Below are 23158 nucleotides of genomic sequence, written 5' to 3' on the forward strand. Positions count from 1 at the left end.
CCTCTTAAGTGCTTTAAAGTGCCAGTGCATCAGTATATACATGTATACAGATGAAATGTTGCTTTTAATTTGCACTCAAAATGGTTATACAAACAATAGCATTACTTGTTAAGTCAGACGAGCATGAGCATAATATAATTTATAACTTTATTCTTACAATGTATGGATTGATCGCGTCGGAGCCAAAGCAAAGTAGCAGTTCTGTGAATTCTCACTAGAAGATAGTGACGCGCTCCAGCAGGTATATCTCTCTGGTCACCCCCAAAGCCAATTTCTCCTTTGACTGTCTCTCCTTCAAGTTCTCTGCTACCAATGACTGGAACGAACTACAAAAACCTCTGAAACTGGAGACTCATATCTCCCTCACTAGCTCTATGCACCAGCTGTCAGAGCAGCTCACAGATTACTGCACCTGTACATAGCCCATCTATAATTTAGCCCAAACAACTACTTCTTCCTCTACTGTATTTATTTATTTATTTTGCTCCTTTGCACCCCATTATTTCTATCTCTACTTTGCACATTCTTCCACTGCAAATCTACCATTCAAGTGTTTTACTTGCTATATTGTATTTACTTCACCACCATGGCCTTTTCTTGCCTTTACCTCCCTTATCTCACCTCATTTGCTCACATTGTATACAGTGCCTTGCGAAAGTATTCGGCCCCCTTGAACTTTGCGACCTTTTGCCACAGTTCAGGCTTCAAACATAAAGATATAAAACTGTGTTTTTGTGTGAAGAATCAACAACAAGTGGGACACAATCATGAAGTGGAACGACATTTATTGGATATTTCAAACTTTTTTAACAAATCAAAAACTGAAAAATTGGGCGTGCAAAATTATTCAGCCCCTTTACTTTCAGTGCAGCAAACTCTCTCCAGAAGTTCAGTGAGGATCTCTGAATGATCCAATGTTGACCTAAATGACTAATGATGATAAATACAGTCCACCTGTGTGTAATCAAGTCTCTGTATAAATGCACCTGCACTGTGATAGTCTCAGAGGTCCGTTAAAAGCGCAGAGAGCATCATGAAGAACAAGGAACACACCAGGCAGGTCCGAGAAACTGTTGTGAAGAAGTTTAAAACCGGATTTGGATACAAAAAGATTTCCCAAGCTTTAAACATCCCAAGGAGCACTGTGCAAGCGATAATATTGAAATGGAAGGAGTATCAGACCACTGCAAATCTACCAAGACCTGGCCGTCCCTCTAAACTTTCAGCTCATACAAGGAGAAGACTGATCAGAGATGCAGCCAAGAGGCCCATGATCACTCTGGATGAACTGCAGAGATCTACAGCTGAGGTGGGAGACTCTGTCCATAGGACAACAATCAGACAAATCTGGCCTTTATGGAAGAGTGGCAAGAAGAAAGCCATTTCTTAAAGATATCCATAAAAAGTGTCGTTTAAAGTTTGCCACAAGCCACCTGGGAGACACACCAAACATGTGGAAGAAGGTGCTCTGGTCAGATGAAACCAAAATTGAACTTTTTGGCAACAATGCAAAACGTTATGTTTGGCGTAAAAGCAACACAGCTCATCACCCTGAACACACCCTCCCCACTGTCAAACATGGTGGTGGCAGCATCATGGTTTGGGCCTGCTTTTCTTCAGCAGGGACAGGGAAGATGGTTAAAATTGATGGGAAGATGGATGGAGCCAAATACAGGACCATTCTGGAAGAAAACCTGATGGAGTCTGCAAAAGACCTGAGACTGGGACGGAGATTTGTCTTCCAACAAGACAATGATCCAAAACATAAAGCAAAATCTACAATGGAATGGTTGAAAAATAAACATATCCAGGTGTTAGAATGGCCAAGTCAAAGTCCAGACCTGAATCCAATCGAGAAACTGTGGAAAGAACTGAAAACTGCTGTTCACAAATGCTCTCCATCCAACCTCACTGAGCTCGAGCTGTTTTGCAAGGAGGAATGGGAAATATTTTCAGTCTCTCGATGTGCAAAACTGATAGACATACCCCAAGCGACTTACAGCTGTAATCGCAGCAAAAGGTGGCGCTACAAAGTATTAACTTAAGGGGACTGAATAATTTTGCACGCCCAATTTTTCAGTTTTTGATTTGTTAAAAAAGTTTGAAATATCCAATAAATGTCGTTCCACTTCATGATTGTGTCCCACTTGTTGTTGATTCTTCACAAAAAAATACAGTTTTATATCTTTATGTTTGAAGCCTGAAATGTGGCAAAAGGTCGCAAAGTTCAAGGGGGCAGAATACTTTCACAAGGCACTGTATAGACTTATTTTTCTGCTGTATTGTTGACTGTATGTTTGTTTTACTCCATGTGTAACTCTGTGTTGTTGTATGTGTCAAACTGCTTTGCTTTATCTTGGCCAAGTCGCAATTGTAAATGAGAACTTGTTCTCAACTTGCCTACCTGGTTAAATAAAGGTGAAATAAAATAAATAAAATTAACAGATACAGTATTAACCATGGGAAACATACAAGACATTAAATAATACATTTTCTTTCATTCACACCAACTGACATTAGTGTAACTCTTGCGATTGCTATTACAACAGAGTTGATTGGACTTTGTTTCAATACAGCTCATGCAAACAAAAACAGTAGACATTGTAAAAACAGTTTCACAAAATAAAAAACATCCATAAAAGCAATCATATTTGATCCATACTCTAGATCGAGGTACACTTTACATACTAGCGTCAACTGCTAACCAGAAGAGTATTGTCCTCATTAAAGCACCTGTGTGGAAGCTACTAGAACAGACCTGGGCAATTATTTTCTATGGAGGGCCACATCAGAATATATTTTTTGCCATCGCGGGCCAGAATCATATTACAGGATTATACATCATGTGTATGACTGTGATAACAGATACATCTACTGTAAATCACGTTCAAATATGCTACTAATTGTAACTTTTTATTTTAACGTGCATAGAAATAAACCACATCCATGTTCTCCTTTTGGTATGTATTCTCATTATTAAACATGCAATGAACTACACGGAGGGAAAAGTACACTGTGCATTCAGCACCACGGACAGAATTCTTGTTAACGGGTAGACATAAAAACACAAGAGAGAGAGAGACATTACATTTAAACTACTCAATCAGCGTGAGGAGTGAAGCCTCTGATGGGCATTGACTAGAGCAGTGAAGTCAGGTATAGTTTCTGACGTCGCTATGAGCAGGATTGCTGAGAGGTGAGAGTCAGTAAGAGATGATCTGTGCTTTGACTTGTTATATTTCATCACTGAAAATGTCTGTTCACACACATAGGTTGACCCAAACAGTACAAACATTTTCTGAGCATGACTCCTAATCTTTGGAAAGTTTTGTTTATTGAGAGATGCATAGAACCTCGTCAGTGACATTGTTTTGAATAGTTCTCCAATCACTGCATCAGACTGAATCACTGCATCAGACTGAAGATCGATAAGCTCAAGTTGCAGGTCAATGTGAGCGTTATCCACATTGAAGGTGAAATGAGAAGAAAGCAACAGCAACAACTCGCCATTCAAAACATGCAGAAGCGATTTATACTTCTCCCTCTGGTCATCTGATAGGGAACAGACTAGTAGTGTCGGAAGGTGGGTGAGATTGTTGGCTTCTACTTGGTGGATCAGGAGGAGTAATTTTCCCTTGAAGGCTTTGACAAGGCTGTACATTTGATGTGCAAACAGGCCCTTCCCTTGTAGTTTGGAATTCAGTTCATTCAGTAAGGCCATGATGTCCACAGTGAAGGAAAAATCAGCCAACCATTCCTTATCTTGCATTTGAGGGAAACCACATGTTTTCCTTTCATTTGCAATAACTCAGCAATGTCTGACTTCAGGTCCCACACCCTTTGAAGCACCTTCCCTAATCTCAGCCATCTCACGTTTGTGTGGTAGGGGAAATCTGCATGACCCGACTGACTCTGTCTTCCAAAAGTGAGACAAATTGCCTGTGGTTTAAAGATTTTGCTCTTATGAAGTTTACCACTTTAGTGACTGTATCCACAACATGGTTCATTTTCAGAACACATTTACAGAGCATCTCCTGATGAATAATGCCATGCAGAAAAATAATGTTTTGATCTGGGTTGAGCCCAGCTACTTGAGCCTATATCTTTTTCAAAAAGCCAACGTGTTTTCATTTCATGTTTGGGCACCCATCAGTGGTCAAACTGGATAACTTTTCAGAACACAGTCCCAGCATTGCCACACTCTTAACCTCCTCCAATAAATATTTCCCTGTGGTTGTGGTCTTCATTGACTGCACTGAAGCATGCTCCTGAGATTATGCCTCGTAAGTAAAAAGTACATTATTTTCTTTAGGAAAGTAGTGAAGTAAAAGTTGTAAAAAATTATAAATAATAAAGTAAAGTACAGATACCCCCAAAAACTACTTAAGTAGTACTTTCAAGGATTTTTACTTAAGTATTTTACACCACTGTCCGCGGGCGTACATAATGACATCGCACGGTTTTCGTAGCAACAGGAACTGCAAGAAGTCAGCCATCATGGCGCAGAGATCCGGGTGCTCCGCATTCAACTCCTCCTGTAACACACACGTCAGGTCAGAAACTTGGGGGTTAGGGGTTTGAAAGGTACGGGCTAGGCCAGGGTGAGAGTAGGGGTTAAAGGAAAGGGTGTAGGGAAAAACAATGTCACCTTTCTGTCCAGGAAATTGGAGTGCATTTGCATGTCCTCCTTCAACACCAGATGCCTCAACTCAAATATTGGCTTATAATCACTCACCTCAGACACACATAATCCTAAACATGGAAATAGGTGAACACTCCTAATAGTGTGTTTACCTCTGTATGTGTGCACCTGTGTGTATTTGGGGTGAGAACATCAAGAGCCTTATGTTGAAGGAGAGCCCATCTGCACTCAGCTGGCCAGGTGCCTAAACAGGAACAGGATATGACATCACAAAGGGAGAAGGAGATGGCTGAAGCAGTGGTGACTTGTTTGTAAATATAATCAATGAATCGAGTGAATTGTATAAGTAAAAGTGTTGTCCTGTTACCCGTCGGTAGGAAATAGCAGTGACAAAACTGCCAAGTGGCTGGGATGTCCTCCACTGAGTCCACTGTCCTCTCCATCCCAAACATCTCCAGATTCATAGACAGGTAGGCTGTTTGAAAACTGAAACTGTACACAGACTTAGAATGTCCAACTGTCAGACTCTCCCCCATCTCAAACGTCCTCCCCCACCTGCGCCTCTCGCCTCCCTTCCCCTATCTCATCCCCTCTGTCTTACCAGTGATGGCTCCCTGTACTACATGGAGTGTTGTGATAGGTCCAAGGCTGTGTGATTGGAGCAGTATGCTCCCTGCAACTGGCCCTCTAATCTCCACAGTCACCTTGAACTCTCTCAGCTCTCCACTCCCCTCGGACACAGAAAGTCTTCAAACACACTACAGTGCTACACCACCGCGGTCCCTACACAGAGCACACACACAAACACTCAATTCAAGTTGCTATCAAGCAAACACATCAGCTAGTAGCCAAGTAAATAGGCTGTGTATATATGATTAGCTAGCCATCTTTTTCACAGTGACACACAATAGCAAGTAGCAAGCCCACCGGTACAATAACATTACAGTAGTGTTAGCTAGCTAGTCAATAGGATAAGTTAACTATCTTTTCCACAGACACAGATCTTTTTTCCTTACTAACATTAGCTAGATAGCAAGTAGCAAGCCTACTGGTACAGTAACATTACATTAGCTAGCTAGCTTCAAATGCTAGCTAGAGTATTTTGTTGACTTGTGTGCCCAGCCGCTAGGGTAACGCTAGCTGCCATTATCAAGCCACTCAACTAGCTAGTTTGTCTAGCCACAAACAGTTGTGATCATTTGGCCATGAACACAAATTACACTCACTGTGTGAGATGAGATCACTGTGCTATAATAAGAACGAGCAGGTCCCAGACGAGAGTGTGAGTGATTTCCATAGTTTTCCCTTCTGTGTGAGCATGTGACACACTTGTCCATGTAACAACATGAATTTAAAATGTTAATAATTTCGGTCGAGTGATGGAGAAAAAAGTAATCAAATAAAAAAATGTTTTTTTATTACTTTGAAAGACAATTTATGTAAAATTGAAATGGATATATTTGGCACAAAGTTGATAAGTGTCTCTTTAGGAATTTTTCTGGGCTTCGGCATCAATTAAACTACAGTACCGCATGTCGGAACCCTGGTCCCTTAGTCTATGCTGCAAATCTGCATTGTAGTGGTGCATGGGTCAGCTGTTTGTTCACCAGCATCCGCTCACAATTGCTGATAGTAATAACCCATCCGCGACTGCCCGACTATATGATGCGGGAAGTTCATGTGCTGGGGCCCCTGGTGGTGATGGTAAAACTGCAAGAATTTGTGCTGTTGGACTAAAAAGAAAACTTCTCAACTATTTTTATGTTGCATTATTGATATGAAAATGGGATTGGTAGGGGAGAGAAAAATGTAAATGGGCCTCATTCTGCATGGAGAGCTCTCAGCCTTGTTTTGTAACTGGTGTGGTCATGATATGCTCCTATCTATCAGTTGTGGGATGTTTGGAGTTAGACACACGCTCTGCTCTATTGATAGACAGTTTAGTTTGAGTTAAGTCACGTCTCTCTCTCTCTCCTTGTGGTGGATATCAAGCGCTCTGGAGCGTCTCTCGCAATCATATTACACTCTTTTGTTTTGTTTACAATTCTAAACCTGGAGAAAGGGGAATGGGAACAATATCAAATAAGGAACATGACATTCTCTCGCCCTTGGCTCGCAGGCCTGTCCTGCCCTTGTCAAACACTTAGGTGTATTAGCCAGCCCACTGTTATGTTTTTTTCCTTATATAATGACAAACTGGGGCGTGGGTTTAACTACTTTTAATGAACATATACTTCAGCAAGAAAACTCCATGTTTAGCCATGCAAGGCATTCTTCAACCATCCCGCATATCCTGCTGGGTAACGTAGTCTAAATGTTGTTGACACATAACAACACACCCATTAGTCAAGCAAGCAACACAGCACTGGGCGCGCCACAACAAGTGGTGCTACCGCCCGCTCGTGCTGGATAGAGATGAGCGCTTTTCTCCGCGATGGATCGCATAGGAACCATCTAAGTTACAACACCCTTCTCGTTATCGCTCGCTCTCACACACGTTGTAATTATGCAGTAGACCTACAAAGAAAAGTGCGCTCTGTTCACATCGGTCTATTCCTAGGTGGCGCTAGTTTCAATTTGTGAGTTTAAATTTTGAGGAAGCTTACAATTTATTCCAACGTTTCTACCGGTCTGTGTGCCAGTTATGATTTTCATATGTGCATTTAAATAATACCGTCTCAAAATCATTGGCACGTGGTTAATACAAATCGGAATTAAAATGATAAAAAATCTCAAAGTTAAAATGCCACTTATGCGAGAGCACCTGCTTTTGCTATATGGACACTGATTGGACCGTTATCCATTGGCGGCTAAAGAAATGAGTCCATGGAACTAAGATATAGCCTAAGCCAATGTAGCAGTAGGTCTACTAAGTCAACTAAGTAAAAAATGCATACAAATAAAATCACAAAATATCCTGATAAATACAGGTTCTTTGGTGGTGAGATAATTAAGACAATCAGACATCCCCTAATGGGCACTTTCCTAGATTTGCAGGCAGCAGGCCAAGTACTTCTGTGAGTGCTCAGGCGCGCAAGCGCAAATCAAATCAACATTAAGACAGAGAAACCAGCCACATGCTCATTGCTCACGTGGAGCGCTCTAAACAAAACACAATGAAGACATTGACAACTTGTAAATAACGGTACGAAATCAACCAAAACTTGTTTCTCACAAGTGTAGCAGATTGTGAACTCTGCAAACAACGTTTCTACGTCGAGAATATGAACGGTAATGAATGACTATTGGCCTAATTAATCCATGCATTAATGTAAACAAATGACAAGGATTAACGGTAAATGTACTACTGGTGACATATGTAATAGGGAATTGATACAAACAATCAAAGGGCAAACAATTTCATTTGGCGGGAAACACACCAATATCCCCCCCCCTCTTCTCTCAACATTTCAAATTATCTTCACATATATTTTAGATGCGTTGCTTTTCACTGACAGCCGCATCTCAATAATCAGCTAGGCCTATTGCCACGCGCGCAGCCCAAATTGCGGGCCTCACAACTAGGCTTACACGCTTGTGGTTTGAAACAATCCACAGCGGTAAAAAAGCTAAATGATTTTCTTTCTTTCTTCATAGACAGAACTAATTAGACCTATATAATTTGGCAAATGTATTTCAATTCAGTACATCACTACTGCATTGACCTACGATGACCACATACAGGTGGTGCCTGTAGCCTACAATGTCATTTTGGAGGCAGACTGCAGACAGCAGCATATCACTAGAACCAACTAACTGAAGCAGAATATTTAAAAACAATTATGAAAAGGCTTATATGTTTACGTTGTCAAATGTCAAACTTCTCAAAATACACTTTCTTATAAAATAGTAGCTAATCTTACAGTTCTGGGCCCGGTTTCTCAATAGCATTGAATTTAGGTTTAGTGCTACTAGTGTTAAAATTATGCATATTTCCTTCAACTGTTGAAAATGTAACTTAACTGACTTGTTAAATATAGGTAAAATAAATAAATTAATGACAACACCTGTGGCCGAAGCAAGCGCCAAAAATATGGTTCATATCATGTTTTCCCAACCCTATCCTCAAACTGGCACACCTGATACAATTCATAAACTATTCATCAAGCCTTTGACTAATTTAATCAGGTGTGCCAGTTGAGGGTTAAAACTAAAATGTGTAACTTCTGCGGGGGCCTGGGGAGAGGCTTGGGTAACACGATACCATCTAGGATAGGCGCGCCCCTCTTCACAACCTGGGCTCTTCCACAAATCCGACTGCAGACTCACATAACTAACTATGGTGAAGCTTCGACATATTTGATGAACCTTTTCAAACTTTTGTCGCACGTTTGAGACGTTTATAGGCGTCGAATCACGGTGAAGGTGAGTTCGACGGTCGTTTGGCGCCTTTGCAGAGGACAATAGATGATCTGACACCGCAGGTGACCAGCGGCACCGACGTACCTGTTGCTTGCCGCCCACATACCGTAGGTGTCGGCCCAGGCTTATTGTGTGTGGCACGAGGTAGAGGAGCGTGCGGAGTTGGTAAATCCGAGAGCAGCGGGAAGATGAGGACAGCATTGCTTTGTTTCGTGTTCCTGGGGATGATGTTGCTGGGAATTGAGGCGAAGGATGTAAGCATCATACCATGTTCATGACATGCTTTTTCACTGAATATTATTGAAAAAGAAAACTGTAAGGCAGAGATTCCCAACTGTCCAGGCGCAGGTGATTTTATTTGGTCCACCCAAATCTTGGTTGGACATAAGACTAAAAACATCAGCAAATCAGCTCCAAGTGATTTTTAATTTTAGAAATCTGTTACAAAGTATTCCCACTCATAATATACATGTGATTATATACACATGTCAGCAACATTTGAAGTGATTGTTTTAGTCAAATATTATATGCTTGGGCTTCTTGCTGTCAATTTGACAAATTAGACTATTTGCGGTACCCCCTATTTGCGGTACCCCCTGTACATAGCCTCTACTGTTATTTTACTGCTAATCTTTAATTAGTTAATTTTTTACTGATCTTTTTTACTTAACACTTATTTTTCTTAAAACTGCACTGTTGGTTAATCGCTTGTATCTCGAGGAATTTTGAAATACAGTAATTGTTACACATGGAAAACCGATGTGAAATGGCTAGCTAGTTAGCGTGGTGCGCGCTAATAGTGTTTCAATCGGTGACGTCACTCGCTCTGAGACCCGAAGTAGTGGTTCCCCTTGCTTTGCCAAGGCTGCGGCTTTTGTGGAGCGGTGTGTGTGTGTGTTTTTATTTATGTGTATGTTTTTATTTATGTGTGTGGGTGTATATATATATATATATATATATATATATATATATATATATATATATATGTATATATATATATGTATATATATATATATATATGTATATGTATATGTGTGTTTTTATTTATGTTTATATGTGTGTGTGTGTGTGTGTGTGTGTGTATGTATATGTATATGTATGTATATACGAGAGAGATTTTAAGTTTCACCCTTTTGTTAAAAGTAACAAGTAATTAAAGAGCAGCATTAAAATAACAATAGCAAAACTATACACAGGTGGGTACCGATACAGAGTCAATGTGCGACGGCACCGGTTAGTTGAGGTAGTATGTACATGTAGGTAGAGTTATTAAAGTGAATATGCATAGATGACAACCCGTAAAGAGGCGGTGGGGGGCACTGCAAATAGTCTGGGTAGCCATTTGACTAGATGTTCAGGAGTCTTATGGCTTGGGGGTTGAAGCAGGTTAGAAGCCTCTTGGACCTAGACTTGGCGCTCCGGTACCGCTTGCCGTAAGGTAGCAGAGAGACCAGTCTATGACTAGGGTGACTGGAGTCTTTGACAATTTTTAGGGCCATCCTCCGACACTGCCTGGTATAGAGGTCCTGGTTGGCAGGAAGCTTGGCACCAGTGATGTATAGGGCCATTTGCACTACCCTCTGTAGTGCCTTGCGGTCAAAGGCCGAGCAGTTGTCATACCAGGCAGTGATGCATCACTGTAGAACCTTTTGAGGGTCTGAGGACCCATGCCAAATATTTTCAGTCTCCTGAGGTTGAATAGGTTTTGTCGGGCCCTCTTCATGACTGTCTTGGTGTGCTTGGACCATGTTAGTTTGTTGGTGTTGTGGACACCAAGGAACTTTAAGCTCTCATCTGCTCCACTGCAGCCCCGTCGATGAGAATGGGGCGTGCTCGGGTCCTCTTTTTCCTGTAGTCCACAATCATGTCCTTTGTCTTGATCGCAGTTAGAGAGAGAGGTTGTTGTCCTGGCACCACATGGCCAGGTCTCTGACCTCCTCCCTACAGGCTGTCTCGTCATTGTTGGTGATCAGGCCTACCACTGTTGTGTCATCGGCAAATTTAATGATGGTGTTGGAGTTGTACCTGGCTGTGCAGTCATGAGTGAACAGGGAGTACAGGAGAGGACTGAGTCCTGAGGGGACTGAGCCCTGAGGGGCCCCTGTGTTGAGGATCAGCGAGGCGGATGTGTTGTTACCTACCCTTACCATGTGGGGGTGGTCTGTCAGGAAGTCCAGGATCCAGTTGCAAAGGGAGGTGTTTAGTCCCAGGGTCTTTAGCTTATTGATGAGCTTTGAGGGCACTATGGTGTTGAACGCTGAGCTGTGGTCAATGAAAAGCATTCTCACATAGGTGTTCCTTTTGTCCAGGTGGGAAAGGGCAGTGTGGAGTGCAACAGAGGTTGTATCATCTGTGGATCTGTAGGGGCGGTATGCAAATTGGAGTGGGTCTAGGGTTTCTGGGATGATGATGTTGATGTTAGCCATGACCAGCCGTTCAAAGCACTTCATGGCTACAGACATGAGTGCTGCGCGTCGGTAGTCATTTAGGCAGGTTAACTTAGTGTTCTTGGGCACAGGGACTATGGTGGTCTGCTTAAAACATGTTGGTATTGCAGTACATGTCCCGGCACACGCCGTGGTAATCCATCTGGCCCTGCGGCCTTGTGAATGTTGACCTGTTTAAAGGTCTTACTCCAATCGGCTGCGGAGAGCATAATCACACAGTCTTCCAGAACAGCTGGTGCTCTCATGCATGTTTCAGGGTTATTTGCCTCAAAGCGAGCATCAAAGTAGTTTAGCTCGTCTGGTAGGCTTGTGTCACTGGGCAGCTCTCGGCTTTGCTTCCCTTTGTAGTCTGTAATGGTTTGCAAACCCTGCTATATCCGCCGAGCGTCAGAGTTGGTGTCGTACGACTCAATATTTGTCCTGTATTGATGCTTTTCCTGTTTTATGCTTCGGAGGGCATAGTGTGATTTCTTATAAGCTTCCGTTTTAGAGTCCCGCTCCTTGAAAGCAGCAGCTCTGGCATTTAGCTCAGTGTGGATGCTGCCAGTAATCCATGGCTTCTGGTTGGGGTATGTACGTACGGTCACTGTGGTGACAACGTCATCGATGCACTTATTGATGACGCCAATGTCAGATGTGGTGTACTCCTCAATGCCATTGAAGGAATCCCGGAACATATTCCAGTCTGTGCTAGCAAAACAGTCCTGTAGCTTAGCATCTGCTTCATCTGACCACTTTTTATTGAGCTAGTCACTGGTGCTTCCCTCTTTAATTTTTACGTGTAAGTAGGAATCAGGAGGATAGCATTATGGTCAGATTTGCCAAATGGAGGGCGAGGGAGAGCTTTGTATGCATCTCTGTGTGTGGAGAATAGGTGGTCCAGAGTTATTTTTCCTCTGGTAGCACATTTTAACATTTAACACCAAATACACAATCTGCTGGGGGCACTTAAAACGTCTGCCTTCTTCTCGCCATCTTACTAAAACAACTGAAAAATCAAATCTGATCAAGTAAGATCCCAAACAAACATTACAATCTATATCACAGAACTGCTCCCGCTTCTCTCTTTTGAAGCTTATTTTTGGGGTGGGCGCATTAAAGTGTACCTCCTATTTTTAAAGTTGGCAAAGCAGTCAATGACACTATTATGGCTTAATGGCCCAAGCACTTCACACTCGATGGACATGGCTGCAAGACTTGCAAGCCTTTTCTGACCCATTGTCTAACGCAACCAGGAATGCAGCCAGCGCTGTGCTCTTCAGAAGGAAAGGAAACATATCATCTAGGAGGTTATGCACAGCAAGCATATCTTTGAGAGGACATCCAGCCTCTCCGGGCAAGAAAGTTTCTGGCCACCAATATCTCTTCTGTTTTAACATCAATACCGTGGTGCTTGGCAAACTCAGTGCTTGGCATGATGTATCTAGGAAGTTTTTGGAGTTGGGGCTGCATGCCTGTATGCCTTTGAGCAGACCTGCATCTACAGCCGAGAATCGCTGGTAAAGCTCACAAACCACCTATCCAAGCAGGGGAGCAACAACTCTATTTTCATTGTTTGAGAACATGACAATTCTGTGCCTAAACCCAAGGAGGTCTTCACTGTTTTCCTATGTTTGCGCTTTCTTGCTGCATCTGCCTCTGGAATATTGTGAATTTCACAGAGTGCTTTGGTTCCGTCATAAAGTTTTGTGGCAAATGCATCTGTGCGTTAGCCTATCAGTGTGTCACATACAGCTTGTTTGTCACGTTGGTCTAAAGGGATCGGGAGACAGGCGCAGGAATGCGCAATAGGGGTTTTTATTGACCCAAATTACAGCGTGCCATGTAAAAGCACTGGGCGAAGACCAAACAAATATGTACATAAAACAAAGGGTTGAAACCCAAATAAAGAATTGAGTACCTCAAATAAATACCACACGCACACAGGATGAGACCCGTAATCAACTGCGCAATCCACAATGGCACGAAAGCCAAAACACACAGCACAGGTACTCACACGCACCAACGGACATGGGAACAATAATAGAAAGCCCAATGGAAACCAAAGGGCACACTTATACAAGTACTAATCAGTGGACAAAAGGGACAGGTGTGCGTAATGAAAGTTACAGAGGGATCCGTGACATTGTTTGCTGAAACAAGCTTCTGCCAGGTCTACAGTCTCTTTCTGGAGGAACTTGTGTAGTCCCTCAGTTATAGAAAGAAGGGACTTCTACATCAGTAGCAAATACACGGTGGAGAACTGATGAAGCTTTGCTCTCAGACCAACAGCCATTGGGGATCCAATGGCAGATAGACAATCAAAAATAGCAGTTAGTGTCCATGACTGCATTTATGGACCGCAGCTGGCATGCCCAGCGAGTGTTTGAGAGCTGTACAAGTTCAGATGATGCTATTCCAAGTTTGGACTGATGTTTTTTGAACTTGTAGTGGTTAACTAGGGATGTAGTGAAAAACAAATACACGTTCTCCAAGAAACTGAAAAACTCAGCAGCCTCCGGACTAGCCCTGCAAGTTTGACACAACACCAAATTAAGCTCATGAGCATAGCAATGTACATAAATTGTCCCCGGATGCAGCACTCTAAAATGTGCTTGCACACCTCCTTTGGACCCATATGACAGCGGCACCATCATTGGTCTGTGCAACGCACTTTAGGCCTGCTACCCCTCATTTGGAGCTGCTGTTGCAACTCATTTGCTATCGATTGGGCATCCAATGACTTGATTTCTGTTAGTGCTAGTAAACGCTCCTTAACTGTACCTAACACGCACATACCTAACACGCAGAGCCAACTGTTCAGACCACCCATCCCTCGCCTCATGCTCCATAATGGCATACATTCCAGGCGTTGACATCTCAGAGACTATGGTGTCCGTAACCTCTTGAGCACAGCATTCGATCATGTCATTCTGACATTCTGGAGAGAGATCCGTCGCATTTGATGGAGTACTGTACCTTTGCAAAAAAGGGTCAAACTTCAAAAGCTCCATACATTCAAAAAGGTTCCCTCTATTTGTGCTTTCACTAGATTCATCATTGGCACGGAAAGAGAGTCCCTGTCTTCCTAACACTGAGGTGACCCCAACAATTCTTCTCATACTCCCATCTCTCTGCAATATCACTAGCATGGGCAGATGTTAAAATTTGAGCAATGTTCCCATGATTGCTAGTTGCCTGGTAGCTTTGCCATGTCACAACACTGTCTCTGTGTTTGTGCCATCTCATGTTTACTGAAGATAAATAAATCTTTTTTTCAATTTTTTTGCAGCCACTACTGACAAAATAATAAAATGTAATGTTTTTGCCAAAAATTCTACATGGAAAGCAAAAAGCTGTGTTTTTGTGGACAGAGTACTCTACCCAATTGTATTTCTCAAACCAGCAATGCTAAAATGCCCTTTTCTGTGACCCATACGAAGGTTTTGGTAAACTTTTCAGCTTCACTTGTCTGGGCCCAGTGTCTTTGTCACCTAAACTGCTCTCATTTCTGGAAAGAGTTGCTGATGCGGCTTGATTTACTTTCTTTCTCTCTCTGGATCTGTTCTCTGTCCCTCTCTCTCTGGATCTGTTTATAGTCCCTCCTTTCTCTGGGCATGTTTGTTGTCCCTCTCTCTCTGGATCTGTTCTCTGTCCCTCTCTCTCTGGATCTGTTCTCTGTCCCTCTCTCTCTGGATCTGTTTATAGTCCCTCCTTTCTCTGGGCATGTTTGTTGTCCCTCTCTCTCTGGATCTGTTCTCTGTCCCACTCGCTCTGGATCTGTTTCTAGTCCCTCTTTCTCTGGGCATGTTTGCTCTCTCTCACTTATACAGCTCGCACGTTGATCTCTGCCTTCAACAGAAACCTCTCTTTCTGCATGACCCTTTAAAATATCATGAACATCATTTATTTATGCCTAACAAAAGTAAGACATATGCTGTACACATTTAACTGAAAGTTTTAACATCTCACTTTTTTTTTATCACTAACCTTCATCAGACATGCTCCTACAGCCCTGTACACCCCCTCCAGCTTCTTTCCCTCATTCTTGTCTGCTGTGTTTTTACATTAATTGTTATTAAACTCATATTTACAATAACTCAAGGCTTAATAGGTGATTAATCAGTTTAAGTTTGAAATTGTTTCTTTGAACTGGTAAAATCTTAATTTCTCAACGAATTGGCCTTCGGCAGAACTGCTGGAACTGCCTCTCTTGAAGAATTTCCGTATGTCCAACTAACGTTAGTTGTTAGCTAGCCTACAGTTGAGAAATTGAGGATAATACAATGACATTGTGTTCAACACTATGTCAACTTTTCTACACATGACTGACTGATAATTGTTTTGCAATGGCCTACTGAATGAAAGCATTTGAGTATGAAAATATATTTATTTTACTAGGCAAGTCAGTTAAGAACAAATTCTTATTTTCAATGACGGCCTAGGAACAGTGGGTTAACTGCCTGTTCAGGGGCAGAACGACAGCTTGTCAGCTCGGGGGTTTGAACTTGCAACCTTCCGGTTACTAGTCCAACGCTCTAACCACTAGGCTACCCTGCAGGATGTTACGTCATCTGTCTCATTTATAGCCTGACACGGATGGCAAAACTACATTAAATACAACGTTAATTAGATATCATCGCCACATAACTTATGCCGAATTTAAAAAACACTTAACGTTACCGTTAGCTAGCTCGCAACGTCTGTTAGCCTACAGGCAGCCTCACATAAAAATGTATTGGTTAACAAAGCTTTGATTATGACCAAAGTCTACTCTCTCTCTCTCTGTTCTATCTAACTTACAATAAATTCACATCGTAGGCTATCTGCATGAATCTGTCCTGTCAGAGCCTTTTCCTGTACGTTTACTGTTAGCTAGCAGTCTCAAGCCACAGAAGTAACTAACGTTAACCAAAAGGTTAGCTACAAGTAGGCGTAAAAGTCACTAGTATCAGCCTCCCCCAGGTCCTAGTGCCCACCAGGTAAGAAGTTTAAAATGCGATGGAACGGTTGCCGGAAGAAAAAAAATCACAGAGAAAATATATTGACTGATATATGGATTTATTCAGGGGGGCTAATGAATATTTTAGGGGGGCTAGGTCTAACGACATCCCTGGTAAGCAAACAACCAAAATATCAATAGCCACTACAATGTCAAAATATGATTTGTCATTAATTCAATACCAATTGCTTGATTTTGCAGACCCATGACTATGGTGTATCAACGTTAGTTAGCCAACATTAGCATGCTAGTGACGCTAGTCAGCATAGGTTGCTACATGATAATCAGCTTGCGTTAGCTAGCGAGCTAGCCAGCCTAGCAAGCTCTAGTCTAAGCAAAACAGATGCAACCCTGCTGGCTAACGGCTACCTAGATGACCAGTAGTGACAGTGAGGTCTCTATGAGATTCAAGGCTTTAATAAGTGCCATTGTGCAGAAATGGCAAAGAAAATACTTGTTTGTGAGCTAAGTTAGCTAGCTATGACAGTTACCAGTGTGCATGCACAAATGCATGACTACACATTGCATCAAAGTCAAGAAGGCATGCAGAACGGACTGTGTCTCTTGGACTTGACTGCCCCATCTAGCTAGCTAGTAGAGGGGTACAAAGATGCTGGTGCACAGATGCATAGCTCATGCAATTATCTTTTGTTCTAGTCAATTACATTACATGTTGCAAAGTAAATACCTGCATAAAATCTCTCATTGCATGCTAGTGCATACAATCTCTAATTATATTTTTTTTGCATAGGAAAACCCAACAAATCTTTTGAAGGGGGATACACATTAATGATTGCTTGTGACTGAGGATGATAAACCCGGTGACCACTAGATATCCTCGTATACCCATATTTAGATCAAATGCACTTGATTTTTAAATCAGTTCCCGTGTGAATGACAAGACCATTCAAACTATTTTGGGGTATCTATAAGTGTTTTTTATACTCAGCAGTTATGGAAGCCCTGAAGCCCAAGACATACACTCTTGCAATGATCTAGTTTGAACAGCTTTTTTCTAAGTTGTTCAAGCAAGATACAATCTGTGCACAAGAGGCGAGACCCAAATGCAGACACAAGAGGCAGATGGTTGGAGTCTTTCAATGTTTATTAATCCAAAGGGATAGGCAAGAGAATGGTCGTAGACGGGCAAAAAGGTCAAAACCAGATCAGAGTCCACGAGGTACAGAGTGGCCGACAGGCTCGTGGTCAAGGCAGGCAGAATGGTCAGGCAGGCGGGTACAAAGTCCAGACACAGGAAAGGGTCAAAACCGGGAGGACTAGAAAAAGAAGAATGCAAAAAGCAGGAGAACGGGAAAACCGCTGGTTGAATTGGAAACATACAAGACTAACTGGCACAGAGAGACAGGAAACACAGAGATAAATACACTGGGGAAAGTAAGCGACGCCTGGAGGGGGTGGAGACAATCACAAGGACAGGTGAAACAGATCAGGGCGTAACAGATACTTAGTTGTTTGAACCAGTTATCTTGTTTGAACAACTTAAATGTTATTTCGTCTTATTAGTCCTAATTTGTTATGTAGCTTGTCAGACCTGTAGTGCTGCAGCCATTCATTCACTGATTCCATGCATTGACATGATTATTCATTGACAGTTCTTTGATAGCCTAAAGCAGGGCTGCTTTTGAGCATGTTAGTGGGCGAGTGTGGAGCGAGGAGTAGAGCGTAGTTGAGCAGATTTTTAAAAAAATGGTGTCTGCATTGTCTTTTCGCTCTGGTACTGTTAAGCCACATGGTCTGTGCATGCTCTGCCTTGCATTTTCCATTTCCTTTACCACTATTATTTTAATTAGGCCTATTTGGTTATAATAATTTAGCCTACCCCACTCACAGTAGCCTATATCAAGTTTATATTCTACGTAGACTGCTATGTGACTTGTTTCAGGAAACTAGGCATATGTCGCGCGTCACTACTTCACAGGAGCGCCATTTGAACGTGAACTTTAAAAAGCATTTTTTGGCAGAAATGCCTTCTGGAACATGTGAACTTTCATGTGCCTTAATAATAAACTTGTATGCAATCTGTAAATACGAATACGTTTTTAAAATTACGAGCCCAGTTGGTTTAGCTACAGAAAACGTCAGCAACCTACCCGCTAGCCATGATTGGCTGAGATAATGAGTGGTCTGGACATGCTGAGAGATGAGTTCAGATTGGTCTGCCATGTAGTACGCTTCTGTCTGTAACATGAGATGGTCAGTATGTGTAGGTAATGCTGCTTTTTTTAAAAGATGTCACATAGTAGAACTGCATAAGTGTTGCTCTACACTCTCTGGAGGATCAAGTTTGAAATCAGTGAAATTGGAGTATGATAGCTAAGGAGATGGAGAAAATTCTGGTATTTGATTGCAAATATGCAGACGGAGTCAAAAAAAGGACAAACAGAAGGCTGTTGTAATCCGGAGACAGGTGTTTTATATATCTTCAAACTAAGGTCAACCATGGCATCTGTGACGGAGGAAGAAGCATCCATCCATGTATAAGAGTCTAGCTAGCTACATTTTCAGATATTATACGTTTCTAATTTTGTCAAAGTCAGTGTATTGTTAGCTGGATGGCTGTTTGAAATATTATTTGTATCATTTGCATTGACACATTTGCATTTGCATTGCTAGTTATAACCTAATGTTAGCTAGCTGACATTGAATTTGCTTGGTTAGCTAACTGCAGATTTATACAGGGTAGTAACATTATGATTTGGGATTGTGGTTCATTGTTTAGCTAGCTAGCTACATGTCTAAATAAGACTCCACTATGCAAGTAACTATTTCAATAAAATGCTTGTCACTGCGACAACTGTCGATAGACGTAGCTGGTAAATTCACGCAGAATAACTGCCGAATTTACGACTGCTGAACACCTGTTGAATATGGCCGGTGTCAGTAAACGTTGGCAGAAGTGAAATTAAATTGTTGCCAGCAGCACAGTTAGTCACCAACGCTCTGAATAACAGAAAAACAGCCTAACCAGCTCTGCTAGGGCGACTAAAATGGTCAGAGTGAGCTGTTCTCTCATTTGTGTCTGGAAGTAGCTAGTAAGCTAGCCATCGTTAGCCAGTTAGCTTGGGTGCTTGACTGCTGTTAGGCAGACCGCTCGGATCAACCCTACTCCTCGGCCAGAGCGTTCAGTGTGCGCTCTGAACACTCCGAGACCAAAACGCTCTAAATTTACAAACGGACAATCTGACAATGCTCTCAGTGTATGAACGCCCATAGCACACTCTAGCACTCCAGATTAAATTACGAACACACCCGTAGTATAAACCAGCCTTTAGTCTTGAAATCTTTGGTTGTTTAGTACATAGTCTCACGTGAATCCTCAGAGGTGGGTGTGGTCTAAAGCTTAAGAGGGTGTGAACAATGCTGAATGGGTGTAGACAAAGAATAGGTCTCCAGTAGGTACTAAAACATTCAAGGGCCATTTTCCCAAAAGTTTGGTTACAAGGTTATCAATTTTCAATGCAGAATTACTTTCCCATTGTTCCTTAACTGTAGTGTATGATAATTTTCTAGCTCTGAGTCTCTACTTTTATCCAATGTAAAAAATAAAATTTCTAATTTTGCTACATAAGATCGAGTCGGTCGGTCACGTACAGTATATTGATTATGCCCCAAAATAGCCTACATTTATGCCATTGATTTAATATACTATATTTTTGAGGCGATACAAATGGTTCCTTTCCAGCAATAAATGTCACTCCCTAAACCGCCTGACACACTTGAAGAAAATTGTTGATCACTACGTACAGCAGAATCCGGAAAGCCTTCAACAGGAAGTTATCTTTGTGACCATTCTCCGTTGAGTTATCAAACCGGTCTTTGATACTTGATAGTAGCCAGTAGCTTTTGGAAAATAAAATTACACAGGCTTTTTTAACTGAAGAACAATTTAATTGTTTGTATTTATCACCATCAAACGGTTTGAAATACTGAACAATAATATAGTTGATATTGATAAATGTAACACCAATTCAGTAGTTTGGATTTTGAATCATGTATGGCGAGACTGGATCGTTCGCCGGAGACAATAGAACTTGTTGGCTACCTAGCTAGCTTTAGTGATGGGAAACCAAGGCTTTCTGAAGCCTTTGGGGCTTTCACCAAATCATGCAGAAAAACAGTTAATTATTCAGAGCATTTAACACAATCTGCTGGTCAGCAATGAAAAGCAGCGGTTGATGTTTATATACGTTTTTTCACACTATTCATCAAATCTCTATGGCAAAGCGGTTATTTGAAGTCTTCGTAGCATACAATTATTTACCATTGCAGGTTTGCACTTTCCTTAATGTTTCCCTTTTTTTTCTGTGATTTTTGTTTTTTGTTGCTGTGTCACATAAAACTATTTTCAAAATAATATTCCCTTCGCCGGGATTCGACCCTGTCGTCTGTGTTCTGGTCCCCGAGACCCCAACTCTACCTGCATCTACATGAAACAATCCTAACTACATTGTAAGTAAGTTGTCCAGTAGAGGCTGGTGTTTCAAGGCAGCTTGGTATCAAAGAATGCATCGGAACTACAGTGAAATCAGTAGGATCTTGCATTTTGCAACACATGGTTTGAAAATGCAAAGTTTGTTTGCTCAAGTAAGTAACATTACTGCTTTCCTTAATATGTGTGTGTGGTTTTACATGTGTAATGTTAACATCAATGAGGACAATAACGCAAGCTACTGTAGCTAGCCAAGCTAGTTAACATTACTTGTCTAGCTTGCTAACATTAGATGGCTTGGTAACATTAGCTAGCTAGCTAAAAACACAAACTTGGCTGTTGCTTGCTCGCTAGCTAGTTAAATGATGATACTGTAAATGTTAAGTTGGCTAGTTTGTTATCTGATTATGATCTTGCTAGCCGAGTTACTTAGCTAGTAACTCTTGCTGACGTTAGATGGTTTGTTAACGGCTAGCTAGTTAGCTAACACCATTAATGCTGTATGAACATTCAGATGAGAAAAAATACCCTTTTTATTAATGTAACTAATCTGGTGTGTCTTTCAATTAGGGCAATGGCCAGCCCCAGTGTTGTATTCACCACAACACCATGTGGAATATGTCTCAAACTGAAGGCAGCATTCTGCCTTTTCCCTACAGTTCAGCGGTTAGCTGACCATGTGTTTTAACGTTTTAGAAATGTCAATAATTGAAACATATGGCCCTTTTATCAGCGAGAAAGTATCCTTCAAATAAAAATATACACTTACTGTAGCAGTTTTGCACAGATCCATACAGCTATGGGTGCCTCCAGCCGACAAAACTTCACTTCCGCTACACTTCCCGAGTTACGCTTACACACAGGTGTTCAGCGCACGCTAGATAGCTAATTAGCACCGGTGGTTGCCTCTGTTTTCCCTAAACAAGCGCTGTAACATGGCGATATGGCCGTCCGGAAACACTAACCTTATAAAAGTGTGTATAAATTATACATTCTTGCTGATATGAAAGATAAGGTCCTTATGATTCCAAAACCGTACCACAAGCGATGTGTTAAATGTTCAGACCGCGCGTCGAGGCTCTTAACAAAACTCCCCCATACATACTGTAAGACACCTTCATCAAATTGTTTTTGTCACATACACATGTTTATTAGATGTTATTGCGGGTGTAGCGAAATTCCAATGACTCTCATGTGTAATGTAATGGAACTGAGATTAGACTTTGTTCATTATTGCCCAGATTAGACTCATTCTTGCACAGTATATACTTCATTTCAATGTAAATTTGTTTGAAACAGGGCCAGGAGTGAGACATTACAACGGGCCGAGGATGGCAAGTTTTGGCTGTAGACATGAAGGTACAGTGCCTTGCGAAAGTATTCGGCCCCCTTGAACTTTGCCACATTTTGCCACATTTCAGGCTTCAAACATAAAGATATAAAACTGTATTTTTTTGTGAAGAATCAACAACAAGTGGGACACAATCATGAAGTGGAACGACATTTATTGGATATTTCAAACTTTTTTAACAAATCAAAAACTGAAAAATAGGGCGTGCAAAATTATTCAGCCCCTTTACTTTCAGAGCAGCAAACTCTCTCCAGAAGTTCAGTGAGGATCTCTGAATGATCCAATGTTGACCTAAATGACTAATGATGATAAATACAATCCACCTGTGTGTAATCAAGTCTCCGTATAAATGCACCTGCACTGTGATAGTCTCAGAGGTCCGTTAAAAGCGCAGAGAGCATCATGAAGAACAAGGAACACACCAGGCAGGTCCGAGATACTGTTGTGAAGAAGTTTAAAGCCGGATTTGGATACAAAAAGATTTCCCAAGCTTTAAACATCCCAAGGAGCACTGTGCAAGCGATAATATTGAAATGGAAGGAGTATCAGACCACTGCAAATCTACCAAGACCTGGCCGTCCCTCTAAACTTTCAGCTCATACAAGGAGAAGACTGATCAGAGATGCAGCCAAGAGGCCCATGATCACTCTGGATGAACTGCAGAGATCTACAGCTGAGGTGGGAGACTCTGTCCATAGGACAACAATCAGTCATATATTGCACAAATCTGGCCTTTATGAAAGAGTGGCAAGAAGAAAGCCATTTCTTAAAGATATCCATAAAAAGTGTCGTTTAAAGTTTGCCACAAGCCACCTGGGAGACACACCAAACATGTGGAAGAAGGTGCTCTGGTCAGATGAAACCAAAATTGAACTTTTTGGCAACAATGCAAAACGTTATGTTTGGCGTAAAAGCAACACAGCTC

General features: G+C 41.7%; 1 protein-coding gene and 1 pseudogene across 3 annotated transcripts in view; one reads left to right on the forward strand and one right to left on the reverse strand.

Annotated features, from left to right (window-relative positions):
- Window positions 1-3011: 3011 nt before the first annotated feature.
- On the reverse strand, window positions 3012-4247 carry LOC149981679 (general transcription factor II-I repeat domain-containing protein 2A-like; annotated as a pseudogene).
- Window positions 4248-8847: 4600 nt separating this feature from the next.
- LOC110530010 (uncharacterized) overlaps window positions 8848-23158 on the forward strand; it is a 76475-nt gene continuing 62164 nt past the window's right edge. For all 3 annotated transcript variants that reach the window (XM_036985556.2, XM_090181856.1, XM_036985555.2), the window contains exon 1: window positions 8848-9258. In XM_036985556.2, coding sequence (XP_036841451.2) covers window positions 9193-9258 — 66 coding nt within the window. In that variant the 5' untranslated portion in view covers window positions 8848-9192. The remainder of the gene's footprint in view (window positions 9259-23158) is intronic.

This window comes from Oncorhynchus mykiss, chromosome 8 (genome assembly GCF_057628025.1).
Source record: "Oncorhynchus mykiss isolate SJ-2025 chromosome 8, ASM5762802v1, whole genome shotgun sequence".
Taxonomy (NCBI): Eukaryota; Metazoa; Chordata; class Actinopteri; order Salmoniformes; family Salmonidae; genus Oncorhynchus; species Oncorhynchus mykiss.